The sequence below is a fragment of the Xiphophorus couchianus genome, chromosome 8, assembly GCF_001444195.1.
Source record: "Xiphophorus couchianus chromosome 8, X_couchianus-1.0, whole genome shotgun sequence".
NCBI lineage: Eukaryota > Metazoa > Chordata > Actinopteri > Cyprinodontiformes > Poeciliidae > Xiphophorus > Xiphophorus couchianus.
The window spans coordinates 7,857,789-7,880,509 of record NC_040235.1 but is presented as its reverse complement, the minus strand read 5'-3'; the positions used below and the strand labels follow the sequence as shown (position 1 = coordinate 7,880,509).

Here is a 22,721-nt window from a genome sequence, read left to right as displayed (position 1 = left end):
TTAAAGTCCTCATAAATATTAAATATTGAAATTAAAAATCACAACAAACAAGCTGGTGAAAGAATAAGATGCATAAACCTCGAACACAGGCTCAGATCTGGTGTTGTGTAAGGAGTTTTTGGCAAAAACTTTAAATGCATGTTTTTTGTTTTTTTTCAAAAGTAAACATGTAAAAATACAACAGCATATTAGGGCTATTGTAGGTAAAAATTCTTAGATTAACCTCAGAAATGTTTGAGAAAAAAAATGTAGAAATTTCTGAGTTTCAAAACTCAAAAACTTTAAATTTTTGAAGCTCAGATCATTCCTAAAAGTCAAAAATCTTCTAGTAAATTTCCTGTAAATAGGATTTTTTTTGATTCAATAAAAACCTTGTTTTGTCTCAAATATTTAGGATTTTTGGCAGAAATTTTCTTAAACTAATTTCAAAATTTCCAGGTTTTTCGGCATAAATTTGCTCCTTTTTCCATCTACAATGGCTCCGACCACAGAGTGTAAAGTGTAATTGGAGGTTTTCCTTCTTCCTGTGATAAAAATGTGATTCCACTCACTTTCTGCAGAAAACTACTAAACTTTGCTGCAGCAGCACACTGACCAGCCAAAACATTATGACCACTGACTGGTGGGAGCGAAACAAAATAAGATGTTTGTGTTGGAAATCAGGGTTTCTTTTTCAGATTTCACACTTTTCCATAAACAATTACATTTTCAAGCATTTGTTAATGACATTTTGGATACTTAACTATAAGATTAACTAAATGTGGTTTTTAATTTAAAATATTAAAAGTTAATTTCTAAGACGGAGCAGGAAAGATGGATCAACCAGGGAGACAATGAACATCCTATGAGTCAGTAAGAAATGGATCCGATTAAAGAACATGGATCCAGAACCAGCATCAGGATGAACAGTGAGTGAAAGGAAAAACATTTTAGTTAGAAAGATGTTCCATCGATTCAATGAAGAATCCAGGTGATGTGTAGAAATCGCTACTTTTGATCCCAATCTTTAGTAAAGTGGTCATAATGTAATGCCTGATCACAACATGCTGCAAACAGTCAAGCTAACATGTTCTATGTTATATTTAATAAATTAAAATAAAGTATCTGGTTTGTTAAAAATATCAATAAAATCTCCCTACACTGTAAAAACACAAAATCTCACCAAATACATTTGGTCTGGTTTCTACTGCAATACTATACTGGTAAATATTTTATGTTTTTGCAGTGTGTGGCTCATGTGGTGAAATGCTGTCAGTGTTATAATATCAGGACAGATTAGGAGGGGATGTGTGTGTTTATCTTCGATTTAACAGCAGAAGATTTGGTTTGAGGCTTCCTGGATCCTCCAGTTAAAACGATTTAAGGAGTTTTAAAATCCAAACAGCTGCTTTCAGAGGCAGGAAGCCTACATGACCTGTCTGTGGGTGTGTGTGTGTGTGTGTGTGTGTGTGTGTGTGTGTGTGTGTGTGTGTGTGTGTGGGCGGCGTTCTTCCTCAGCGCTTCATCAGGCTGTGCATCATGTCCATCGGCAGCGGGAAGACGATGGTGGAGTTCTTCTCGGCGGCGATGGTGTTGAGGGTCTGCAGGTAGCGCAGCTGCAGAGCCGACGGGGCCTCAGAGATCACCAGGGACGCCTCCTTCAGGGCCCGTGACGCCTTCATCTCACCCTCCGCGGCGATCACCTGCAGGAGGAAGAGGAGGAGAGGAAGAGGAGAGCCTTCATCGCCACATAAAACCAAAGATTCAGACAACAGCAAGCAGGTTTCCAGAGATAAAACACTACAGCTACGTTTACACTGCAGCCTGAAATGACCCAAATCTGATTTATTTTATTTTTTGTTATAATGTCTGATTTTGTCATGTCACAAACTGACATGGTTATTTATTTTGTTTTTTCAAATGCAACTTGGATACGCGTTCCTAAACCCGATACGTATCTGATCGTTTCAAATGTTACCAGAGTCTGTTCGGTTGGCCTGCAATCATCCCACCTGAACCTGTCAGGTCTCCCGTTTTGGTCGGGAAACAGCCGTATTTCATCCCTCTTTCCCGCCGCGCTCCCGTTTTAGTATTTTCCTGTAAATTGCCCGCATTACATCATAATTACCCACCCGAGCGGCAGTCGCTAACTCTCTCCCCCTCCCCGCTCTACTGGTTATGCCTGAACGTCATCGATACTCGACAAACGTCACAATTCTGAGTCCGGGTTAAAAACAACAAACATGGCGGACGGTAATGAGGATTAAGTTGTTAATATGCTGACTCCGGTCGGACAACAACTTTAAAATCTTAAGATATGCTCCACCGTTAGCATCCATGTTTACTTACGTAAACACAGAGCGCGTCTTCTTCTTCTTTTCATTTTAGTATGGCTAAAATAACTTGCTCCTGGCAAGCAGCTTCCAGGAGCGTACCGCCACCTACTGTACTGTGTCGCACTAAACACTTCCTTTTTTATGATAAAACACCGAGCACGCTCGTTACTGCGCCCTCTACTGCGCACGCGGGACACTTTCAGGCCGTTTATAGTTCACACTGGAGATCACATACAAGTCGAACATATTTGGAAGTGTTAAAGACCACAGCAAGAAAATAAATTTGGACTTGGGTCACTTTAGGCTGGAATGTGCCGTAGCCTAAATTAAACCTTTACGTTGAGCTTCTCAGCACCAGATTATTAAATGCCGCATGAAGGGATCATGGGCCTTTATAGTATCGTTTATCATTCATGGTGATCAATCAGTCATCCTGGCTGACGGCGCTCCGCTCTGCCTCACCTTGGCTCTGGCCTCGCGGCTCGCCTCCGCCTCGGCCGCCATGGCTCTCTGGAGCTGCAGAGGCAGCTTCACGTCCTTGATCTCCACGCGCTCCACCTTGATCCCCCAGTTGTCTGTGGCATCGTCCAGAGTGGCCTACAACATTCACAAATAACTTCCTGGCTCGACTCGTCACCGTGTTGCTAATCTTCTTTAAATGCTTTAACTTTTCAAAATGATGTTTGGCACAGTGCTATTACATAGTACTTTCAGATTTTTCTTGGCGCCAATTATGTTGCTCATTTTGCTCTATTGCCTAAATGTCATCTTGACAATGGCCAGTTAAATGTGTAGTGTGTGAATGCTGCTTTTCCCTGTTTAAAAATTAAATTAATTAATTCATAGTTCCCACAAGTCTGAACCAGAAGTTGTCTGCGCCATCTTGGTAGGCAATGGCAGCACGAGGCATAGCGAACCCACGGATTCGGGACCAACATAAAGAAAATATGTGGACACTCTGAAACACTGTACGAGAGAAAGACGCATGAACAAAATGGCTGCTGTCAGAATCGATAACTCTTCTTGTGAATAACAAGTTTCTGGTGACTGGCAGGGTAAGTACATGTCCGTGTTAGCTAGTAGACAAAAAGCCACATTAACTAAGCTAATTTTGCTAGCTCGGCCGTAAGTACTACAGTAAATACCACTGATATTTAGTATTACACAGAGGTGTGTAGAGTACTCAAGTAGTTGTAATGTCCTTATATTGTTTATAAGTTAGATGGGAATGAGGCGAGAACAAGCTCTAAGCTTGTGGCTTGTTCATTGTTGTCATAGCAACTGCCTACCAAGATGGCTGTCAGTTACAAAGTTCATGGAAGTGAGACGTCACATTGAAACGGAGCTTCATTTCCATAATGTAGATTAATTTAGAGGACGGGACTTTGACAAGGAGGTTAAGCACAAAAAAAGAGAATCGTAGCCGAGATAAATCAACAAACCTTCATTTTTTCATGAATGTTGGAGGGGTTGTGCGTTCTACCTGCATGCTGTGAGCGATCTCCTCGCGGTCGGACAGGATCTCCGCCAGGTTCTTGGTGCCCAGGACGTTCCTCAGGGTGGTCTGGGCCAGCAGCCGGGTGGCGGCGTCCGCGTTGGTGATGTTGGCCACAGCCAGGGTGGCGTTCTGGACCCGGTAGTACACCACGCCGTCAACGCACACCGTCACCGAGTCTTTGGTCAGAACCTGACAGAGCGGGAACGTTTGCAAAAAATTTAACTGAATCAGTAAAATCCGTTTTTATTTGCTTTGTGCTGCTTTAACTTTCTTAGACATTGAATTTAGTTTCTTTATTAGCTCTAAGCCATAATCATTAAAATAATAAATGCTTGAAATATACCACAAGTGTATAAAAAGCGAGTCGTACCTCTTGTGGCGGGATGTCAAAGGTGATAGTACGCATGTCCACATTGACGAAGATGTCAGTGCACGGTACGATGAAGAACAACCCTGTGGTGTTACAAGAACGTAAATAACTTTTACCAGTGTAAACACAATAATGAGAAACCCTGTCAAGTCAAACTCTGCTGATAAAAGTGCAGCTGTGCACAGGGATGGATGTTTGCATGCCTCGGTCTCCATGACGGACAACACATTGACAGGATGAAAACACATCAGCAATGGACTTAGATGTTGCTGGACATCTATCTGGGTTATGAGGCAATTTCTAAAGAATTGGGAAAATTTCAAAATAAAAAGAGTTTCTGAAGAAAATACCAATCAACGAACACAAGTGAATGCTTTTTACATGTTCTTGATTCTACACAAGAACTCCAAAGCTGTGAGCTCCAAAGCTCAATGAATGACCCAGTGTTATAATGTCACTTTTAAGACCTTTTAATGCTAGCTTGAGTTAAATTTAAGACCAAAAAACTATAAATATAGGGGTTCATCGAGGGATCCTACTGGCTCATATGGGTTGGCAACAAGAGCGCCAGTGGCAGAAATGAACGTCGTCCACCATGATAGATTTTTTTAAAAAGCTACCTAGCTAGCTAGCAAATGCATTTAGCAACTAGTTAGCGGTAGCCTCAACCATCTCAAGATGCAGAACAAATGAACAAATTCACCAGTTTGCGATTCAAACTTTTTCCGCACAGAAAAGTCCAGCAAACCAAAAAAACTACTAAATACATTAGCTAACTTAAAGACAATTTACATGTTTTAAAAGTATTTGAGACTTGTTATGTACTCCTTCAAATTTATTGACTAGCTCCTGTTGTCATCCCATCCAATTTATCTTCCAAGCTGTCAACCAAGCAGTCCATTCTAATATATATTTTTATCTTTGGTGCAAGAATAAGTTAAAGAAAATGAAGCGATGTGAAAACCGGAGGTGTATAAATGTGGTAAAGAGCCGTTTAAACCAGACTGACCTGGTCCCTTGTCTCCTCCTTTCACAATGCGGCCAAGGCGAAAGATAATGGCTCGCTGGTACTCCTGCACTATCTGAACAGAGGAAACACAAGGGTACTTTCTGTATCTTTAACATGCAAAATAAATAAAAACAAAATAAATATAGTCATGGTAAAAAAAAAAAAAAAAAGAGAGAGACGCCTATAGAGTTCTAACAGGTTTAATGTACAGCTCTGGAAAAAAATAAGAGAAATTGTGAAAAATGAAAAGCAAGTGAACTCTGGCGCAGTTCGAAGGCATAAGATGCAAGCGGACCGGAGACCGCTCCATAAGCAGGAAGTGAAGAGGAAGTTTAGGGAATTCTGGGTTAAAACAAAACAAATGTGTGAGTCCAGCGCTAGAGGGAGAAATAGAGAAATGGTTCATGGGCTTTTACTAAACACAAAAGAGAAATCCTACATTTTTGTTTACATTTTGTGAAAAAGGATGCTGTGCTCTGAGTGTACTTCACAAGTTTTTGGTGCAGCGCCACCACAGGCGAGGAGGGGAACAGGTTTCCAAATAGTTTGATATGTTTGACTCAGTGTAATGTGAAAGCAAACCGCTTTACCAGCTGAAAATGTAACAAAAGTTTCAATTTTGGTCCACAATCTACAGGACTAGTCAAATACTGTATATGTTAACACCAAAAATGATTACTCAATTAATTTAGTTCGTGTTTGCTTTAAAGACATGCCTAACTTAGATTTGATAACCAGCTGACCTTAAAGCACATCCATATGGAGAGGGGGAACGTGATCAGCACCAGCAGGAGAGAAAGTCCAACCAGCACCCAGCCGAACATGCCAATGTCAGAGTCTGAGTTCTCGAGAACTAGGAGAATAAACAACATTATTAAATTATTTCTTACACTTCCACCTAATATTAGACCAAACTGTTCTTCCTTCCTTTCATTTTTCTTGCAATAATCTGATTTGTTGTAAATACAGCCAACAGAAAACAGTGACCTCTCATTTCCTTATTAACCTGAATATTTACAAGTCTCCTATTCATGCACAGATATACCTTACCAACTCTTTTTCAACCAGTTTCCTTTTCTAAAATTATCTCTATAATATCTTTAGTTTATCCTTCTCCCTCTTTCACCAAGTCTTCTTTTCAGAGGTGAAGGAGCAGAGAGGCGTCTCGCCTAATCAGTGCCACGAGTCTGTTATTGAACATGACATTTACACATGCATAACTACAAATGATTTTTTCCCACCATTGTTTCTGGCGCCCCCTTTAACTCAGCGCCCATATGACTTTCATAATGTTACCCACATTGTGCGCCAGTTGGCATGTAGTTCCTATGCATTGGTTTATTTCTTAGTTGGTAGTATTGTTTTCTAAAAATTATAGATATAGCTAATCATAGAGACAGAGAAACCTCAAAGATAATTTTCTTATCCTATAATTGAACTGCACAGCTCCGTCTTTTTGCTAACTGCACTATATTTTATGTCGCAATTTTGCATTGACTGCGCAGTATGTTATTCTTAATTTTGTTGTACATTTAGATTTTTTCTTTTTTTGAATCTACATAAATCAATTTGTTGCTGTTAGACCTGAATTAAACCCCACCGTGGGACAATAATAATGGAGTTTTAATTTTAGTCACTTATACGATCAAAATTGATTACTAGAAATAGCAACCGACATTAATCATAATCCCATTTACTTTTAATCACACCATGGCCTGCTCTATACTAAAATATCTACATACTGTAACAGAATATTTTCAGTTTTTTAAAAAGTCTGGCGGCCATCCGCCATTTTGACAGATAACAGCACAAACTGTTTCAACTTTAAGCACAGAGAGCATTCCGAGAGTCAATAAATCAATCAATATAAGAAAGAATTCACTCAGATTATCGACTCTGGTCAATTTAAATGTTTACTGCTATAAAACACTTAATTTGTATAACAAAAAACAACAACATCGCTTTTCTCTTTGGGAGAACGACAGGACGGTTGCTAACGGCTGTTACCGTTAGCATTCCGTTGTGTAGCATTGAGCTAACAAGTGAAGCCGCTGCTTAATTTGACCAAATTTCACAATTTTTAACATCCTGTGACGGTGAAGCTTTAAAAGAAACAGTTTATGTTTGAGAAGGAAGAAAACGTAGTGGCGTGCAGTGCGGCTCAGGCTACAACCTGGAAACGGCTAAAACTCCCGTTAACGGGCGATAATATAGCAGCTCAGAAAATGGACCGAACCTCACCGGACTGGCAGTTTCCTTTCTTGGAGTCGTTCATCGAAACAGGCTGGTTGTCCACAACCCAGAAAGCGGGATAAATCCTGGGATAAATCCTGGGATAAACGCTTCTACGTGTGCGCTGGGAGAAGCAGCTTCAACGGAAACACCGACTTCGGCCTGGATGTTTGAGTTCAGATCGCGGTGCACCGCCACACCGTCACAACTAAGTTTTAAAAAATGCATATATTAAAAAAACATATCGTGATGTCATGATCTTCCACACCTGGGAGCAAGTAAACAACAAAACTTTCTGATAATGTTTGTTCCTTTCCTCTCTGTATTTATTATTATTTGTTTCAAATAAACCAAATTTATAATGTTTCTGTCTTTCTTGAACTGAAACAAACCAAATCACAAACGTGTCTGTTGATCACATCTTTATTTAAAGTAGTCATGTATATGTTTTATATTTAAAATCAGAGCAAACATGAAGGTACAAAAATAAAATGGAAGCATAAACCTGGAACACAGCCTCAAATCTGGCCTTGTGTAAAGGCTTTTTGGCCTAAACATTTAAACTGAAAGGCAACTATCACAGAGAACAGTGCGGGGTTGACCAGCAGGGGGCAGAAGAGCCCAGGTTGAAGGCTTTCCTTCTTGACTCAGTAAAAAAGAAACAATCATCCAGTGGTCAACAGTAACACTCAACAGTAAAACGTAACAGATACTTTCCACAGTGTTACAACAACACACACACTGATCAGGCAGAACATTATGACCACTGACAGTTGAAAGTGAAAAAACTCCAGACTCAAATTTTCTTAAGTGCTGTGAAGGCCTGTTGTAATTCTGATTTTTCTTCTTACAATTTGACACAAAAGAAGAGCTCATTTAGAGGCCGAAATATTTAACAAATCTTAAATTTCACCCAAATTTGTCGCTGACTGAAATTGTAGCACTTTAATGGAATTTAAAATGGGATCTACAGCGCCCCCTAACCTTAGATTGGCCAACTGGTAAACCATAGAGAGATGAGGCTTGGTTTATAGGTAGAACCACCCAAAAAGCCCTAAACCAGGGATCTCAAACTCCAGTCCTCAAGGGCCGCAGTCCTGCAACTTTTACATGTGCCTCTGCTGCACCACACCTGAACAGAATAATTAGGTCATTACGGCTCTGGAAAACTGATCTACACAAGGAGGAGGTCATTAAGTCATTTCATTCCAGTGTGTTGTACCCGTGGCACATCTAAAAACTGCAGGACTGCGGCCCTTGAGGCCTGGAGTTTGAGACCCCTGCCCTAAACCAAACAGGAAGTTGGCCATTTTGGATCAAAGGGTCATTTCTGACTTTTCATTCCTGTTAAACTTTAATGAACTCCTCCTAGGGATATGGAGGTATTGGCTTCCTACTTGGTCAATTTGTCCTGAAGGTTTTGGGGATTAAAGTTACCCAAAAAAAAGTTTGGGTTTTTGTGCATGGCAGAGGGGCAGCACCAATCCTCAAAGCTGGCCTTCTCGCCAAACATTCTGACACGCTTTAACTGTCACATAGACTCCATTACACCAAAGTTGGTAAAAACGATTCGTCTCAGTTGCCCAATAATCAGATGTGGTCAAACGCTGCATCATCTAAGCCCCGCCCCCTCACAACAGGAAGCCACTGTTTTTCTGGGAAAGCTTCATCTCCGACCCTCTGGGTCTAATCAACATGATCTTGTGTTAGAGGACAGATAAAAAGTTGTTCTCCCTGGCTTTAAAGCTCAAATAGTTTTCGCTGGAGGGCGTTGCCATGGCAGCAAGGCGAAGTCAGACGTCACGCCGTTGTCATACGTTTGGCACCAAACTATGGCTATGATCGATTCTAATCCACCAACATTTGGTGGGCGTGGCCTAACTCCCCCCAGGATTCACACCAAATGAAAGGAAAACCTTTTCAGTTCAGATGGATGTTTTATCAATCCACTAAAGCATCCTGGTGGTGTTCTGTGAAAAATGGAAGCTGCTACTTTAGGAAGGCGGTCATAATGTAATGGCTGATCCGTGTAATAAATAACAGCTAAACCTACGGGATGCATAAACTACCAACAGTCGAGCAAACAGGGATGCATGTTATACGTCACAGGTTAATATAAAAGGTAAACACGTGTTTGGTTTGTTAAAATTGTAAATAAATTCTCCGGAGCAGACGGAAGGAGAATAAAAACAACAGGTTGGCAGTGAGTTAAGGCTTCTGGCTGAAAGGTTTGTAGCCCCTGATTTAGTAAAAAGTATGAAAACTGAAGGTTAAATGAAAGGCACCACTGACATATGAACTGTTCTACTCTGGGTTTTAATGGCTTATACGAGTCTCTAGTCTATCAGTGAGTATAAATACTTCAGGTCCTCTGGGTTGATAGAAAGCTTTTAGTATCTATGTACAGGCGTCCGAATCCAGCCTGAAGCCTGGAAACGTTTCGTCTTATAAATGGATAATAATAATTTACAGAATATAAATGCGGTTCAACATGGAGAGCTGCTGCCCGTCCTCCATGTTGTTTATTTACACTTAAACAGCAAGGGGGGGAAATCTGAAAAGTGTGGCATTCATCTGTATTCTCCCCTAAATTTAATCCCCTTCCTAAATCCGTTAGTTACGTTTTTCAGTAGTCACTTAACTTCTGAAGTAATCTGTAAACAGACGGCGGTGGCAGCATCATGCTGTGGGGTCATTTTCTACAGAGTTAATGGATGAAGCTAAACAACCCTGGAAGAGGGTGAAGACAGATGCATGCCACACTTTTCAGATCTTCCAGTTGTCTTCCGCTTCATCACTAAACACCAGTTTACACTACAAAACTCAAAATCAGACCAAGTACTTTAGTTTCTATTTCAAGTACACTTGAAATAAGACAAGACTAACTAACAGGTTAGTCAGATATATGAGCTTATTCTAAGTCAATAATTCCTCAATATTGATTGAAAACTTCTACTTCCACTGGCAGATTATTTCACTTATAACATGGGAATAAAATCTTGTTTTATTTCAAGTGTGCAAAGATGTTTACTGTAAAAACGAAACCAAAAATACTTGGTAATATTTTGTGTTTTTACAGTGTGTTAAATGAAATCCTAATAAAACTCTGAGGTTTGTGGATGTGAGGAACAGATGAGGAAGAGGAGGTGTGAAGAGTTTTGCAAGGCACTGAAGGTGATGAATCAAAGAATCACCAGTTTGTTTTTTAACACCAGTTAACGTGGCGCTTTCTCTACTGGGAACTCTGGTTTTGACCTTTTAAAGTTAAAATACTGGATTTAATAGTTGTGTGACTCGCGTGGTGAAACGTTGTCATGGCGGCGTTGGAAATTCAAATTCTAAAATACTTTATTGATCCCAAAGGGAAATTAAATGTTGCATTATTTCAGATTCTTCAGAAAGTTAGTGTAGATGTTGGCAGGAGAGATCTGACAGCGAATCTAAACAAACAGTTGTGTTACAATGTAAGGACAGACTAGGAGTGTGTGGGTGTGGGTGTGGGTGTGTGTGCGAGCACGTTTGTTTCTAATACCTTGTGGGGCCCATTTTCCTGACATATGCTACGTTGTGGGGACCCACTGCGCCTTGTGAGGACCGAAGCCACGCTGCTTTTGGGTCAGAGGTCAGATTTAGGACTAAGGTGTGAATTGAGTTTTGGTTAGGGTTAGAAATGAATGGAAGTCAATGGAAAGTCCCCGCAAAGATAGCTGCCCAAACATGTGTGTGTGTGGGCGGCGTTCTTCCTCAGCGCTTCATCAGGCTGTGCATCATGTCCATCGGCAGCGGGAAGATGATGGTGGAGTTCTTCTCGGCGGCGATGGTGTTGAGGGTCTGCAGGTAGCGCAGCTGCAGAGCCGACGGGGCCTCAGAGATCACCAGGGACGCCTCCTTCAGGGCCCGCGACGCGTTCATCTCACCCTCCGCCGCGATCACCTGCAGGAGGAAGAGGAGGAGAGGAAGAGGGGAGCCTTCATCTCACAGGAACTAAAACACCAAAGCTTTCTGAACAACAGATGCTAAAAGTCTCGGTTTTATCGTGAACGGCACAGGAGCAGTTTGGGAAAACCAGTTTAGTTGGAGCATTTTCAGACCATCATACTGCCACCGCCGTGTCTGACTGTAGGTTATGTGTCTCATGGAGCCGCACAGATCACCAAGATGATTCTTAGTAAATGATGCGAGATGATCTCTTTGTTCTTTTGGGTCAGAGTTTCTCTCCTTACATTGATCATAATAAAAATAACTTTAATAAACACTAAATATATCTCTGAGTAATTAATCAGTCTTTACCAACATAAGATTCCTTTAGAATTTCATTCTAATGTATTTTATCCTATATTATATGAAAAGACAATTAGTACAAGCACTTATGGAAAGATTTACAGTATTATTTGTATATTTTCTGTCATTGATCTGATTATAACACCTGCATTATTATTTATAGAGAATATTTTTACTAAAATTAAATGGATTTCCTGAATATTCTATTAAATCCCAATCCGTTCTTTCCTCAGTAAGGATCTAATTATTGTTTAGCAGGATTAGGATTGATGATGTAACCATTTTGTGAAGACAGATTAAGATCCATTACAGTTTTGAGAGGAAGCAGGCCTGGATCTGGATCAGACATTAAACATGGCGCCTGGCTGACGGCGCTCCGCTCCGCCTCACCTTGGCTCTGGCCTCGCGGCTCGCCTCCGCCTCGGCCGCCATGGCTCTCTGGAGCTGCAGAGGCAGCTTCACGTCCTTGATCTCCACGCGCTCCACCTTGATCCCCCAGTCGTCTGTGGCGTCGTCCAGAGTCGACTGGAAGCAGAGAGACGGACACACCCTGTAGTTTCAAACATCGTCCAGCAGGTGGAGCCCTTCAGCAAAGCCACCTGCTGCTGCGCTGCATCTTGGGAGGAAATCTCTGGGCTCCTTTCTGGGAAAACTTTGACTGGTCCATCTCACAGCTCAGCAACCCAACGGTCTTTTCTTTGGACTGTCGGAGGAAGCCGGAGCAAACCTACCAACTCGATGCAGAAAGACGCCAGGCCGGGGTTTGAACCGAGGACCTCATGTATGGCATATTTATTCTAAAACAAAACAGTTATTCCTCTGGTTTTCTCTCTGAGCGTTCACACAGGAAGTGCTCTGGCCCAAAGGCGGTGGGATTAATCAAGCTTCATTTATAAAGCAGTTTTCATACAAACAGAGGTTAAAGGTTAAAACATCCAAACAGACATAAAACCCCCAGAGACGTACACACTAGGAAGCATCAGACTTAATTACAAAAAATTGGTTTATATTAATAACAAGAAAAGCCCTTTACAGAACAGAAGAAAATATACTGAGACTCGTTTACACGGTAAGACTAAATTCACTGATCAGGTTTCAAGCATTAAACTTCTATAATGCTCTGAGTTAGAGGATGTAGTTTGGAACCAAACTAAAGTAAAGACAGTTTTAAGCGTTTATCATTTCTTGCATATTTTTGACAGTTCTGTGGCTTTTATGTTACATTTGTGAGAAACTGAGCTGTACTGTAACACTGAGGTAACATTAACTTTGCAGCAAAAGCTAAAGTTGACTTTCTAAATGGTTTAAATTAATTTTTCCCAACGTGACAATGACAGCATTTAAGCTAACAGTAGCTTTCTCGCTAATTTGGACTCAGTAGCTCAAGCTAACTGAATGGTCTGAGTTAAAGTTAGCCATCACACTAGTGTAAGACAACATAGTAATGATACATTTAAGCTAACAGTAGCTTTCTCGCTAATTTGGACTCAATAGCTCAAGCTAACTGAATGGTCTGAGTTAAAATTAGCCATCACACTAGTGTAAGACAACATAGTAATGATACATTTAAGCTAACAGTAGCTTCTTAGCTATTGTTGACTCAAAAGCTAAAGTTAGCTTTCTAAATGGGTTAAATTAATGTCACCCAACTGGATAATAGCATTTTGCTAACATTAGCTTTCTAGCTAACACTGACTCAAACGTTAAAGTAGGAAGAAAACAGAAGTGAGTTCAGGAGAAAGAGGTGGAGCTGCAGAGGTTACAGACTCTTGAGTCTTCCTGTAGTTTCAACTGCAATGCAACGTAAAGTATTGCTAATAAAGATGGCATGAGGTCATATTTGTATCTGTAGCTATGAGATGCTTGTCTAAAAGGCTTAGAGTTCAGCATAAAACCAAGCTGCCTTTGGGATCACAGCTAACTGGGTTCACCTTGCTGGTTTGGTTCTGACAGGATGTAGGTGACGGCCTCTTTCTGCAGCCGGCAGGTTGGTCTGAACCTCCCAGCAGGTTTTCTCTATCAGTCTGATCTCAGATCAAAAAGGTTTCGGGAAACTCAGAGCAAAACCTCAACAAACAATCAAGCAAAACCACAAGCAGCATAAAGAGGAGAGCGCCCACACAGAGAGGGGCTGATGCTCTGCTAATGCTCAGAGCTGAAGGAGGAGACAAAGTTTCACTTTTATACTGCAGTTTATTGATAAGGAGCTACTTTAAGTTTAACAAATATGTAAATGCTAAACCAATAAAGCTCATTTAGAACATTTTTGATGAATGTTGGAGGGGTTGTGCGTTCTACCTGCATGCTGTGAGCGATCTCCTCGCGGTCGGACAGGATCTCCGCCAGGTTCTTGGTGCCCAGGACGTTCCTCAGGGTGGTCTGGGCCAGCAGCCGGGTGGCGGCGTCCGCGTTGGTGATGTTGGCCACAGCCAGGGTGGCGTTCTGGACCCGGTAGTACACCACGCCGTCAACGCTCACCGTCACCGAGTCTTTGGTCAGAACCTGACAGAGCGGGAACGTTTTCAAATAAATTCAACTGAAACGTTGAATCACTTCAGTAATTCAACTCAAAAACCGATTCTCATATATTTAACAGTGAACTACGTCTGTTTCTCATTTTTGATTACAACACGAGACCAACGAAAATGATTTTTAATAAAGACACTTTTTTTTCAGGGGGAAGAACTGACATTTATCTAGCAGTGACTTTACACAAAAACTAGAGGAATATTGATAAAGCATATTAATGGAAAGTTTAGTGGAAGGAAAAGTGGAGTAGGAAAGGAATGCAGGTTATCACCACTGTGCTGCTCTGTTGGTGGGCTGCAGATTGAGTCAGAGCTTGAAGAACCGCCACACCCAGACATATACTGCTTCACTATCAAACCTGTAACTCTCCCTGTGTCTCCTGCACCTTTCACTACAACATGTCTTCCTTCCACTAAACCTTCCATTAATATTCTTGGATAAATCCTTTCATAATAAACTTGTTTCTTTCAAAATGCCCCTCGGTGTGTTTTCCTCCTCACTGAGGGCATCAATACCAGTCTTGGGCAGCTGTTACTGCGTTGGTCAAAGCAACATTTTTACACTAAAAATCATTTTTATTTGCTTTGTGTTGCAATTTAATTCACAATAAAGAAAGTAAATTCAGTTCCCAAGCCATAATCACATAAAAATATCTGTAATCAAGTGTAAAAATGAAAGCGAGTCGCACCTCTTGCGGCGGGATGTCGAAGGTGATGGTTCGCATGTCGACGTTGATGAAGTTGTCGGTGCACGGTAAGATGAAGAACAACCCTGTGGCGTCACAAGAACGTAAATAACTTTTACCAAACCATGAAGGTGTTATTGTGTGACCACAAAGATGAGAAAACGAATCAGTAAATGTTTGGGAACAGAATGAGCGTCAAGTCGAACCCAGCTGGCTGAACTGCGGCGCTGCACAGGGACGGACGGACAGACGGATGTTCGCAGCTTTCATTAGCTTTCATTAGCTTGATCCACATGTGCATCAAACTGCACATGTGTACGGTGCCTGAGCATTATGGTGCGTTCACAGCAAACGCGTCCGACGCACTTTGAATGCAGATGCTTGACCTTTGATCTACACGTAGCGTTTCATCTAAGTGGAGGAGCGCCAGGTGCGTCAGCTCTAAGCCTTGTTTTCCATTTAATGCTCTTGATGCGTCAAACGCTCCAAACGGCTCAAATCACGCCGTGCCTGATGCTCAAAACGCGTTCGGTGTGAACGCGCCATTAAGGACATCATGATCATATAAACTTATAACAAAAAACGTCCATTAATGAAGGATTGGATGCGTCCGTCCATGTGATTCACCAGAAACACGCAGCTGCTTATCCTAATTTACCAGGCTCTCAACCAAATAGTCCCTTTGGATGTCTTCTTAAATCTTTGGTGCTAAAAATTGGTTTAAAGTATTTAATCAATAAAAATGAATTGATGTGAGAACCAGAGGCGTTTATCTGAAGTAAAGAGCCGTTTAAACCAGACTGACCCGGTCCTTTAGCTCCTCCTTTCAGAATGCGCCCAAGGCGGAAGATAATGGCTCGCTCGTACTCCTTCACTATCTGAACAGAGGAAACAAATAAATAAAACACAATAAATACAGTCATGGTAAAAGACAGACACTTATTTCATATATGGTAATCCTTTTTTTACTTAATCTTAACTATGTATATATAGAAATCTGTCTTAGACAGAAAAACACCAGGAGCTTCCGGTTCTGATCATCAGTGAGCGCCTCTACAGACTCCTTTGTTTTTCAGAAAGCAGGCGATCCTGAATAAATCAATCGATTAATTGATCATGAGCTGGTGTGCCGGAGATCAATTGTTGCCGCGCATCAGTCAATGCGACGGCCATTTTGAAGCAACTTCAACCCAAATATTTAACTGAAAGATATTCCAGAAAGGCGGAAAAGTTTTACTGCCTCCAGGAGTGAAAATCAACAGATTCATCAGTTTAAAGAAATTTCAACACCAGAGGTTCATCTCAGGCGCTGCACTGTAAAAACTATAAAACTTACCAAGTAGTTTTTCTCTAGTCTCTGGTACAAATGTCTTATTACACATGAATTAACCTTTAAAGTAGTTTATCAGCAAGATATAGAGGCTTGTTTTAAGTAAGCAATTCCTTGATATTGATAAAGTTCTAGTTTCGTCGCCAGATTGTTTCACTTATAAATTGTCTTGTTACAAGTACATTTATCTGCCAATAAAACTAGAAATTTTTCACCAATAATAAAGAATTATTGACTTAAAACAGATTATTTTACTTGTCATATTATAAGTGAAATAATCTACCAAAGGAACTAGAACTGGGTTGCTAGTTAACAGGCTGGGCTTGGCTGGAGTTGCTAGGTAACGGCGTAGTGGAATATTCCCCCAATGGAGCTAGGACTTTTCCAAGCGCCGATAAATTGCCGATAAGTTATTTGTAAGTTAGTTTTGTTTTATTTCAAGTGTTCTAAGATATTCACACTAGAAATGAGACTAAAAATACTTAGTTAGCAAGTTAAAGGTTAAAGTTCATGACAGGATGATTAGAAATTGGATGAGCACGTTGAGTTTGGAACGGCTGGAGGAGCCTTAAAAAACTAAATGGCAGCACAACTTCTGGACCAAACATCTGGATCAGAGTCCTGTGGATGATGAGACCAAAGAAGGCCGGAGTTCGGTCCAAACTGGCTCATCAGCGGGACAATAGTCCTGGAAACATTGTGTGGATCAAGATGTTCAAGCGTGTCCATCAAAGTTCAGACCTTAACCTGATGGAAACCCTGCCGTGCGACCCAGACTGAACCACAAACCGCACAGAACAGCAGCATGTTGAGGGTAAACCAATCACTGAACAGCAGCACAAACACTTCCTGCAGACTGTTTTTCAGACGCAGTAGGGGAAGGGTGGTGGTCGGCCATGTTGTTCATCTGCTAAAACTTTACAGTAAATATACAACTGTTGGCTCCAATTACAAGAAACTTTGAGGAGCTAACACACAAAACCATGAATCATGAGTCAGAATGATTTCCTTCATTACATTACTGCGGAGGGCTTTTATCATTTAACGGAGTAAATTTCTTGCCATAATAAGAATTAGATTTAGCGCTGTCACAGTAAATTCAAATTAAAACTCCCCCAAACTAACCACATTTTCTGAGTTTAATTTCTCCACCTTTTGTTCCATGACAATATGAAAAGATGGTTAAATGCAGGTTAGCAACACAAATCACACTTCTTTACATGACATGGGGTGTGTTTCTAGGAGCGATAATTACTGTAACACGCAGTCATAGTTACACAGTCGTCTTTACAGTTATTATAATGTGGTGACAAAGCTTTAAGTCCATTTCCTCCAGCTCTGTTTGCTTAATTAATGAGCCGCTGACCTTAATGCACATCCATATGGAGAAGGGGAGAGTGACCAGCATCAGCATGAGGGAGAGTCCAACCAGCAGCCAGCCGCACAGGCCGATGCCCGAGTCCGAGTTCTCCAGAGCTGGGAGGAAGAGGACACACACACACACGCTGTGAAATAAAGTCATTCATTTATCAGCTTTTCACCAAACATTCTCTGTAATCACGTCATGAATGTTGTCTCTTTCTAACACCTCTAAACCATTTGTTTGTTCAGGTTAGTCGGGTTTTCTGTCACAGCAGAGCCAAACCCAGACACTCATGGTTACTGACGACGACATTCACCCAGACGGCGGATCAGATCCGTACCTTCAGCATCGTGCGAACTGTAACGGCCCGGACCTACAGGCAAAGTAAGCCAAACACAAATCAAAACGCAGTCCTGCCAGGAGCAGCGAGCCCAGGAGGTCTTAAGGGTGCCAGTGCAGAAACCAACAGAGACCAACGGGTTTCATTTTACTGGAACTAAACAGAAACAAACTGGAATTAAAAAAAATGTAAAAAGTGGACGCAATTTCTGAAAGTGAACATTAATTATTTAAAGTATCCAACATGAAGTATGACTGAAATCACCTCTGCTTCCAGCTTTCATTTGGTTAAAACATTAGAACAGAAATCCTGATACGCTTTGATTTTTAACTGAAATGTGGAAAAGCCGTAAGGAGAGTAATCTGAAAACACTGATAATTAAACTCAGAAATCCACATCCATCTCCTCAACTTTTCAACTGCAGGATTTTGGGTTTCTTCCCAGCAGCCTGCTGGTGGTTGGACCCGTTCCTCCTGACCCAGTTGGTGAAACTGAACCAGGTTTGTTCCCACACACGTCCTCAGCGCTGTCTGTGAAGTGCAACACTTTGTCATGTAGGAAAACACCCACCAAACCCCAAAGCTCCCACCTCTGACCTTCACAGGTCCGATGGCATTTCCCTCTACATGTAACAACAAGGGTCATTAAGGCAACAGATTTCTGTTTCACTTTCATCATGAAATCTCTAAAAATGTGGGTTCCTCTTCCTTTCAGGCCATGTTGGTAAACTTTCACTGTGGATAATAAAACTCAAACATCAACCAGCATCTTCACAACGTGCTGGTTTTGTTTTCTCTCTAGTTTCACTAACACTAATCGCTTTTTCAGGGGATTTCTTTAAAAATGTTGAGATGTGTTCAGTTTTATTCCAAAAGACGTAATTCCTGAATTTTTAGGCTCACCTGTGACGTCTTCTCAGATCAGATTAAGACAAACAAAAGTTATTCCACACTCAGCTAAGTGATTTAAGGTGTATAAATCTGACTTAATCATAAGAAGTTATGATTTTTATTAATGATTTTTTACATATTTTTATTTGATGTTACTGTGGGTGATCAGCTCCATAAAAAACAAAAACATTTTATAAATTAATAAAATGTAACAGTAGCTCTATATATTTTCTGCTAAGTCATATGGTCAAACAATGATTATTTAATAGATTTGAACAAATTACAAATCATGCTAATGGACCTTTAAAAAATAAATAATATTTGATAAATTATTAATCTGCTGTTCCCACACTAACGCCTAATTTTAGACCAACCTGTTGCCTTCCCCTGTCTGTCCTGATTCTTCTCTTCCTCTCTTCTTTCTCTCCATCCTCACAGCTGAACGACATGAACTTTATGTTAAGTGGGTTTAAAACATACGGCAGTCACCCACATATAACAAAACATAAGTTAATAATATCTGTTTTTCACTGGCCAGTGAATCTGATCAGATTTATTAGATACATCTACACCACTGCAGCGACATGTTCACTGAAGATATTTAAAACACAAGTTTATCACTGCCAAGCTCCAGGGTTTCCCCCAGAAAACTTGCTAAGCCTGGTGGTTGGCGCGAAGGCAGTCATTCATCCAGCGGCCCGCCATGTTTTACACTTAAAAAATGTTTAAAGTTGACAGGAAATTTGAAAATATCACTTGATAATTATGTGTTATTGAAAGATTAATACCTGAACTATATAGTCCTAAAAAATGCAAACATTTTAAAAAGACTTAAATAAATATTAATGCTTAGCCTGGTGGGGGCACAAGTAAAGCCTGGTGGCCCGCCAGGCTTATAATACACTGGGGGAGACCCTGAGTTTTATAATTTATCTTACTTATAATTCATTATCCATGTAATCTAAACAACCAAATGACTACAAACAAGTGCCTTCACTGTTCTTGCCATAATCTGTCGTATTGAATAAACGGCAGGACAACAGTGACCTGTCATTTTACTGGACGCTTAAGCTAACCTGAATATCTACAATATTTACATGCCTCTTCTTTATACACTGATATAACTTACCTTCTGTCTGTCAACCTGTTTGAATAACCTGTTTTTTAATCCCTAAACATCTCCCTCTAACATTTTCCATGATAGTTTGCTTTTCCAGGAGGGACACCTAGCCTAATCAATGCTTTTCCTCTATGATTATTATTATATTGATCATATTACTAATACATGCACAGACAGCTGTTAAATGCAGAAAATGCTCACTATAAGGTATTTTTTCACCACTGTTCTAAAGAGTGCGCCATTGTTTCTGGCGCCCCCTTCAGATCAGCGCCCCTTCCTCCGGCAGCTATCATTTAATGGGTGTTTACATCCCTTGCGTATTTTTCTTTAATACAAAAATACGCAAGCATATACGCTTTTAAAAAGATTATTCTACTCAGTTGCACATTAATTTGGTGTTATTTCTGTACAGAAACTATATATTTTATAGTTTTGTCTTTGTGTGAACCTACATGCATCGATTGCCTGTCACTTTGCTGCTGCTACACCTGAATTAATCCCCACTCAGGGACAATAAAATATATTTATACATCAGCTACTCCATATAAATGCTAACATTTGCTGTCCCAGCAGGTACGAAATGACCAAAACTGTGACAGGACGAAATGGCGGTGGGATAATGGGGAATTTACCAGGAAACGTAGAAAATTAAAAAGTCAAATATGTTGAAATTGGTGCCGCTTTGCATTGGCACTCTTAAGTGACTCTGGGTTTAAATGGCTGCCGTTGCTAATGCGATCAATATTGATTACTAGAAACAACACAAACTGACCCCACCCGTCATTAACGCTAATCCCATTTACTTTTAATTATAGTCTGGTACATATAAATAAACGATATACAATCACACTTATTTCCTTCACTCAATGCACTTTAAATATCTCCAAACAATCGGATGTTATTCTTATTGTAGCACATTTAATTCCTAGAACAAAACAACAACAAGTTCGCTTTTCCTGTTGGGAAACCGACAGGAAGGTTACCGTGCGCTTTCCGTTGTTTAGCATTGAGCTAACAATTAAATCCGCTGCTTAATTTGTCTCCACCTTTAACATCGTGTGAAAGGGGAGCTCTAAAAAATTGACCGTTATTATTTGAGACGGAAGACAACATACAGTAGTTGCGTGCCTTAGCAAAGGCAACCCGGCTGAGGCTACGTCCTGAAAACCGTTAAAACGGATCCATACACAGCAGGTCGGGAAGACGGACCGAGCCTCACCGGACTGGCGCTCTCTTCTTTTGGACTCTTTCATCGAAACACCTTGGTTGTCCATAATAACTCAGAGCGACGGAGGAGAAACGCGGGGATAAACGGTTCAATGTGTGGCGGGCGCTGGGAGAAGCAGCTTCAACGCAAATACCAACTTCGCCCTGAAATTTGTCTTGCAGGCGTAATGACGTAAGCACGCATGTTTCAGGGGCAGTGGCGTTTACAAGCCAGGTAATTAAAGGCATTTAACTGATTCAAAAACAAAGCTCGTGATTATTAAACACACTCATATGCTTTATATATATATATATATGTTGATATCTATGTATAGATATAGAAATATATATGCCTTACAGCTAATAAAAATATTAAAATGCTGGAAGAAAGCAGTCTTGTTTCTGTTGAACATGGGTTTGTAGATCACTTCATACACTTTTGTTTTATTTAACAACTTATTTGAGTAAAACCGACTGGATTGTTGAAGTTTTGCTGACAAATTAAACTGAAAGCAACAAAATGAGCTTAATGAAAGATGGCCTCCATTTTAGGACGATGTTGCTTAGTCTGCATCTATTTGCATGGGCTGGCCTCAGTGAAAATTTCACCCAAATCTATTTTTAAGTGCATCTGTGCTGGTACAGCAAAGTTGTGCCATTATCAAGCTGGTATTAATGCATATTAGGGTATATTTGATGTTTCAACTGTTAAAATAGGCACTTATAGAAGGAAACTCAAGTATTTAATTATTCACATACAGTTGTACATTTGTGAGGACGGTCTTAGAGCTGGTGATTAATATTCTAATGGTGGAAAAACAACTTACAGTTACAGGAAAACTGTTTATCTGCCATCATGGGTGGCTATGCTAACTAGCATTAGCATTTTCAGGCTACATTGTGTTGACCAGCTGCAGTTTAGCAGAAGGTTTCTGACTGAACTGCAACAACCAATGACAATTTTAACAGATATCTAAAAACCTTATTTTCTTTCATAAAAGTTACGTACTGCAGCTTTAAGAGTAATGATTGCGCGCTCTGCAGCCTAAAACCCACAGGACTGTTATTTATAGCCAGTTTGTAAAAACACACCGTGTTTATTTTGAGAGCTTCGTCACATGCAGGAGGTGCAGAGAGAGCAAATAAAGTCCTTCAAACGCAGCAGCTCATTTCTGAATTTACCAGCTCTGTAATTCAACTAATCCATTTATACCAGAGACTGGCAGCGAGCCTGACATGGTCACAGAAGAAGCTCCATCCATTGTTAGCAACAAGTTTAAACTTGTTGTGCTACACGTTTATTTGTGTATTTTCAGCAAAAAGGCAATTCAAATTGTTTTATCTGATTAGAAGAAAAATAACTTTAGTGGCAAAGTAAGGAAAAACAATGGTAGCTTGAAAAACAGACTGTACACTTCATGATGCTTCAGTTGTTATTTATCAAAGGCAGCTTTAAACAAATGGGTATTTATCCCAGGCTTTCAGAGACATGTTGTGATGACTTCCTGAAGGTGGAGTTTCAGAAAGAGCAGCAGCTTCTTAAAGAGACAGAG

The 22,721-nt window shown here is 40.5% G+C and overlaps 2 protein-coding genes across 6 annotated transcripts; both read right to left on the bottom strand.

Moving 5' to 3' along the window:
* Window positions 1-1,337: 1,337 nt before the first annotated feature.
* On the bottom strand, window positions 1,338-21,357 carry LOC114150118 (erythrocyte band 7 integral membrane protein). 5 transcript variants are annotated; one of them, XM_028026339.1, is made up of 9 exons: window positions 21,182-21,357; window positions 17,953-17,985; window positions 17,616-17,725; window positions 15,725-15,797; window positions 14,923-15,005; window positions 14,004-14,207; window positions 12,096-12,230; window positions 11,144-11,357; window positions 1,338-1,430 (listed from the first exon to the last, which is right to left on the bottom strand). In XM_028026339.1, the coding sequence occupies exons 1-8, from the start codon at window positions 21,234-21,236 to the stop codon at window positions 11,169-11,171; spliced, it is 882 nt and encodes a 293-aa protein (XP_027882140.1). In that variant the 5' UTR covers window positions 21,237-21,357; the 3' UTR covers window positions 1,338-1,430; window positions 11,144-11,168. The 5 variants fall into 5 exon arrangements, with proteins under 5 accessions (XP_027882140.1, XP_027882139.1, XP_027882142.1 ...); XM_028026338.1 differs by lacking the exon at window positions 1,338-1,430 and having other exon boundaries at window positions 9,202-11,357; XM_028026341.1 differs by lacking the exons at window positions 1,338-1,430; window positions 17,953-17,985 and having other exon boundaries at window positions 9,202-11,357; window positions 21,182-21,356.
* On the bottom strand, window positions 1,440-7,734 carry LOC114150119 (erythrocyte band 7 integral membrane protein-like). The gene is made up of 8 exons (XM_028026344.1): window positions 7,561-7,734; window positions 7,434-7,521; window positions 5,936-6,045; window positions 5,193-5,265; window positions 4,184-4,266; window positions 3,799-4,002; window positions 2,778-2,912; window positions 1,440-1,682 (listed from the first exon to the last, which is right to left on the bottom strand). The coding sequence occupies exons 2-8, from the start codon at window positions 7,465-7,467 to the stop codon at window positions 1,494-1,496; spliced, it is 828 nt and encodes a 275-aa protein (XP_027882145.1). The 5' UTR covers window positions 7,468-7,521; window positions 7,561-7,734; the 3' UTR covers window positions 1,440-1,493.
* Window positions 21,358-22,721: the final 1,364 nt, after the last annotated feature.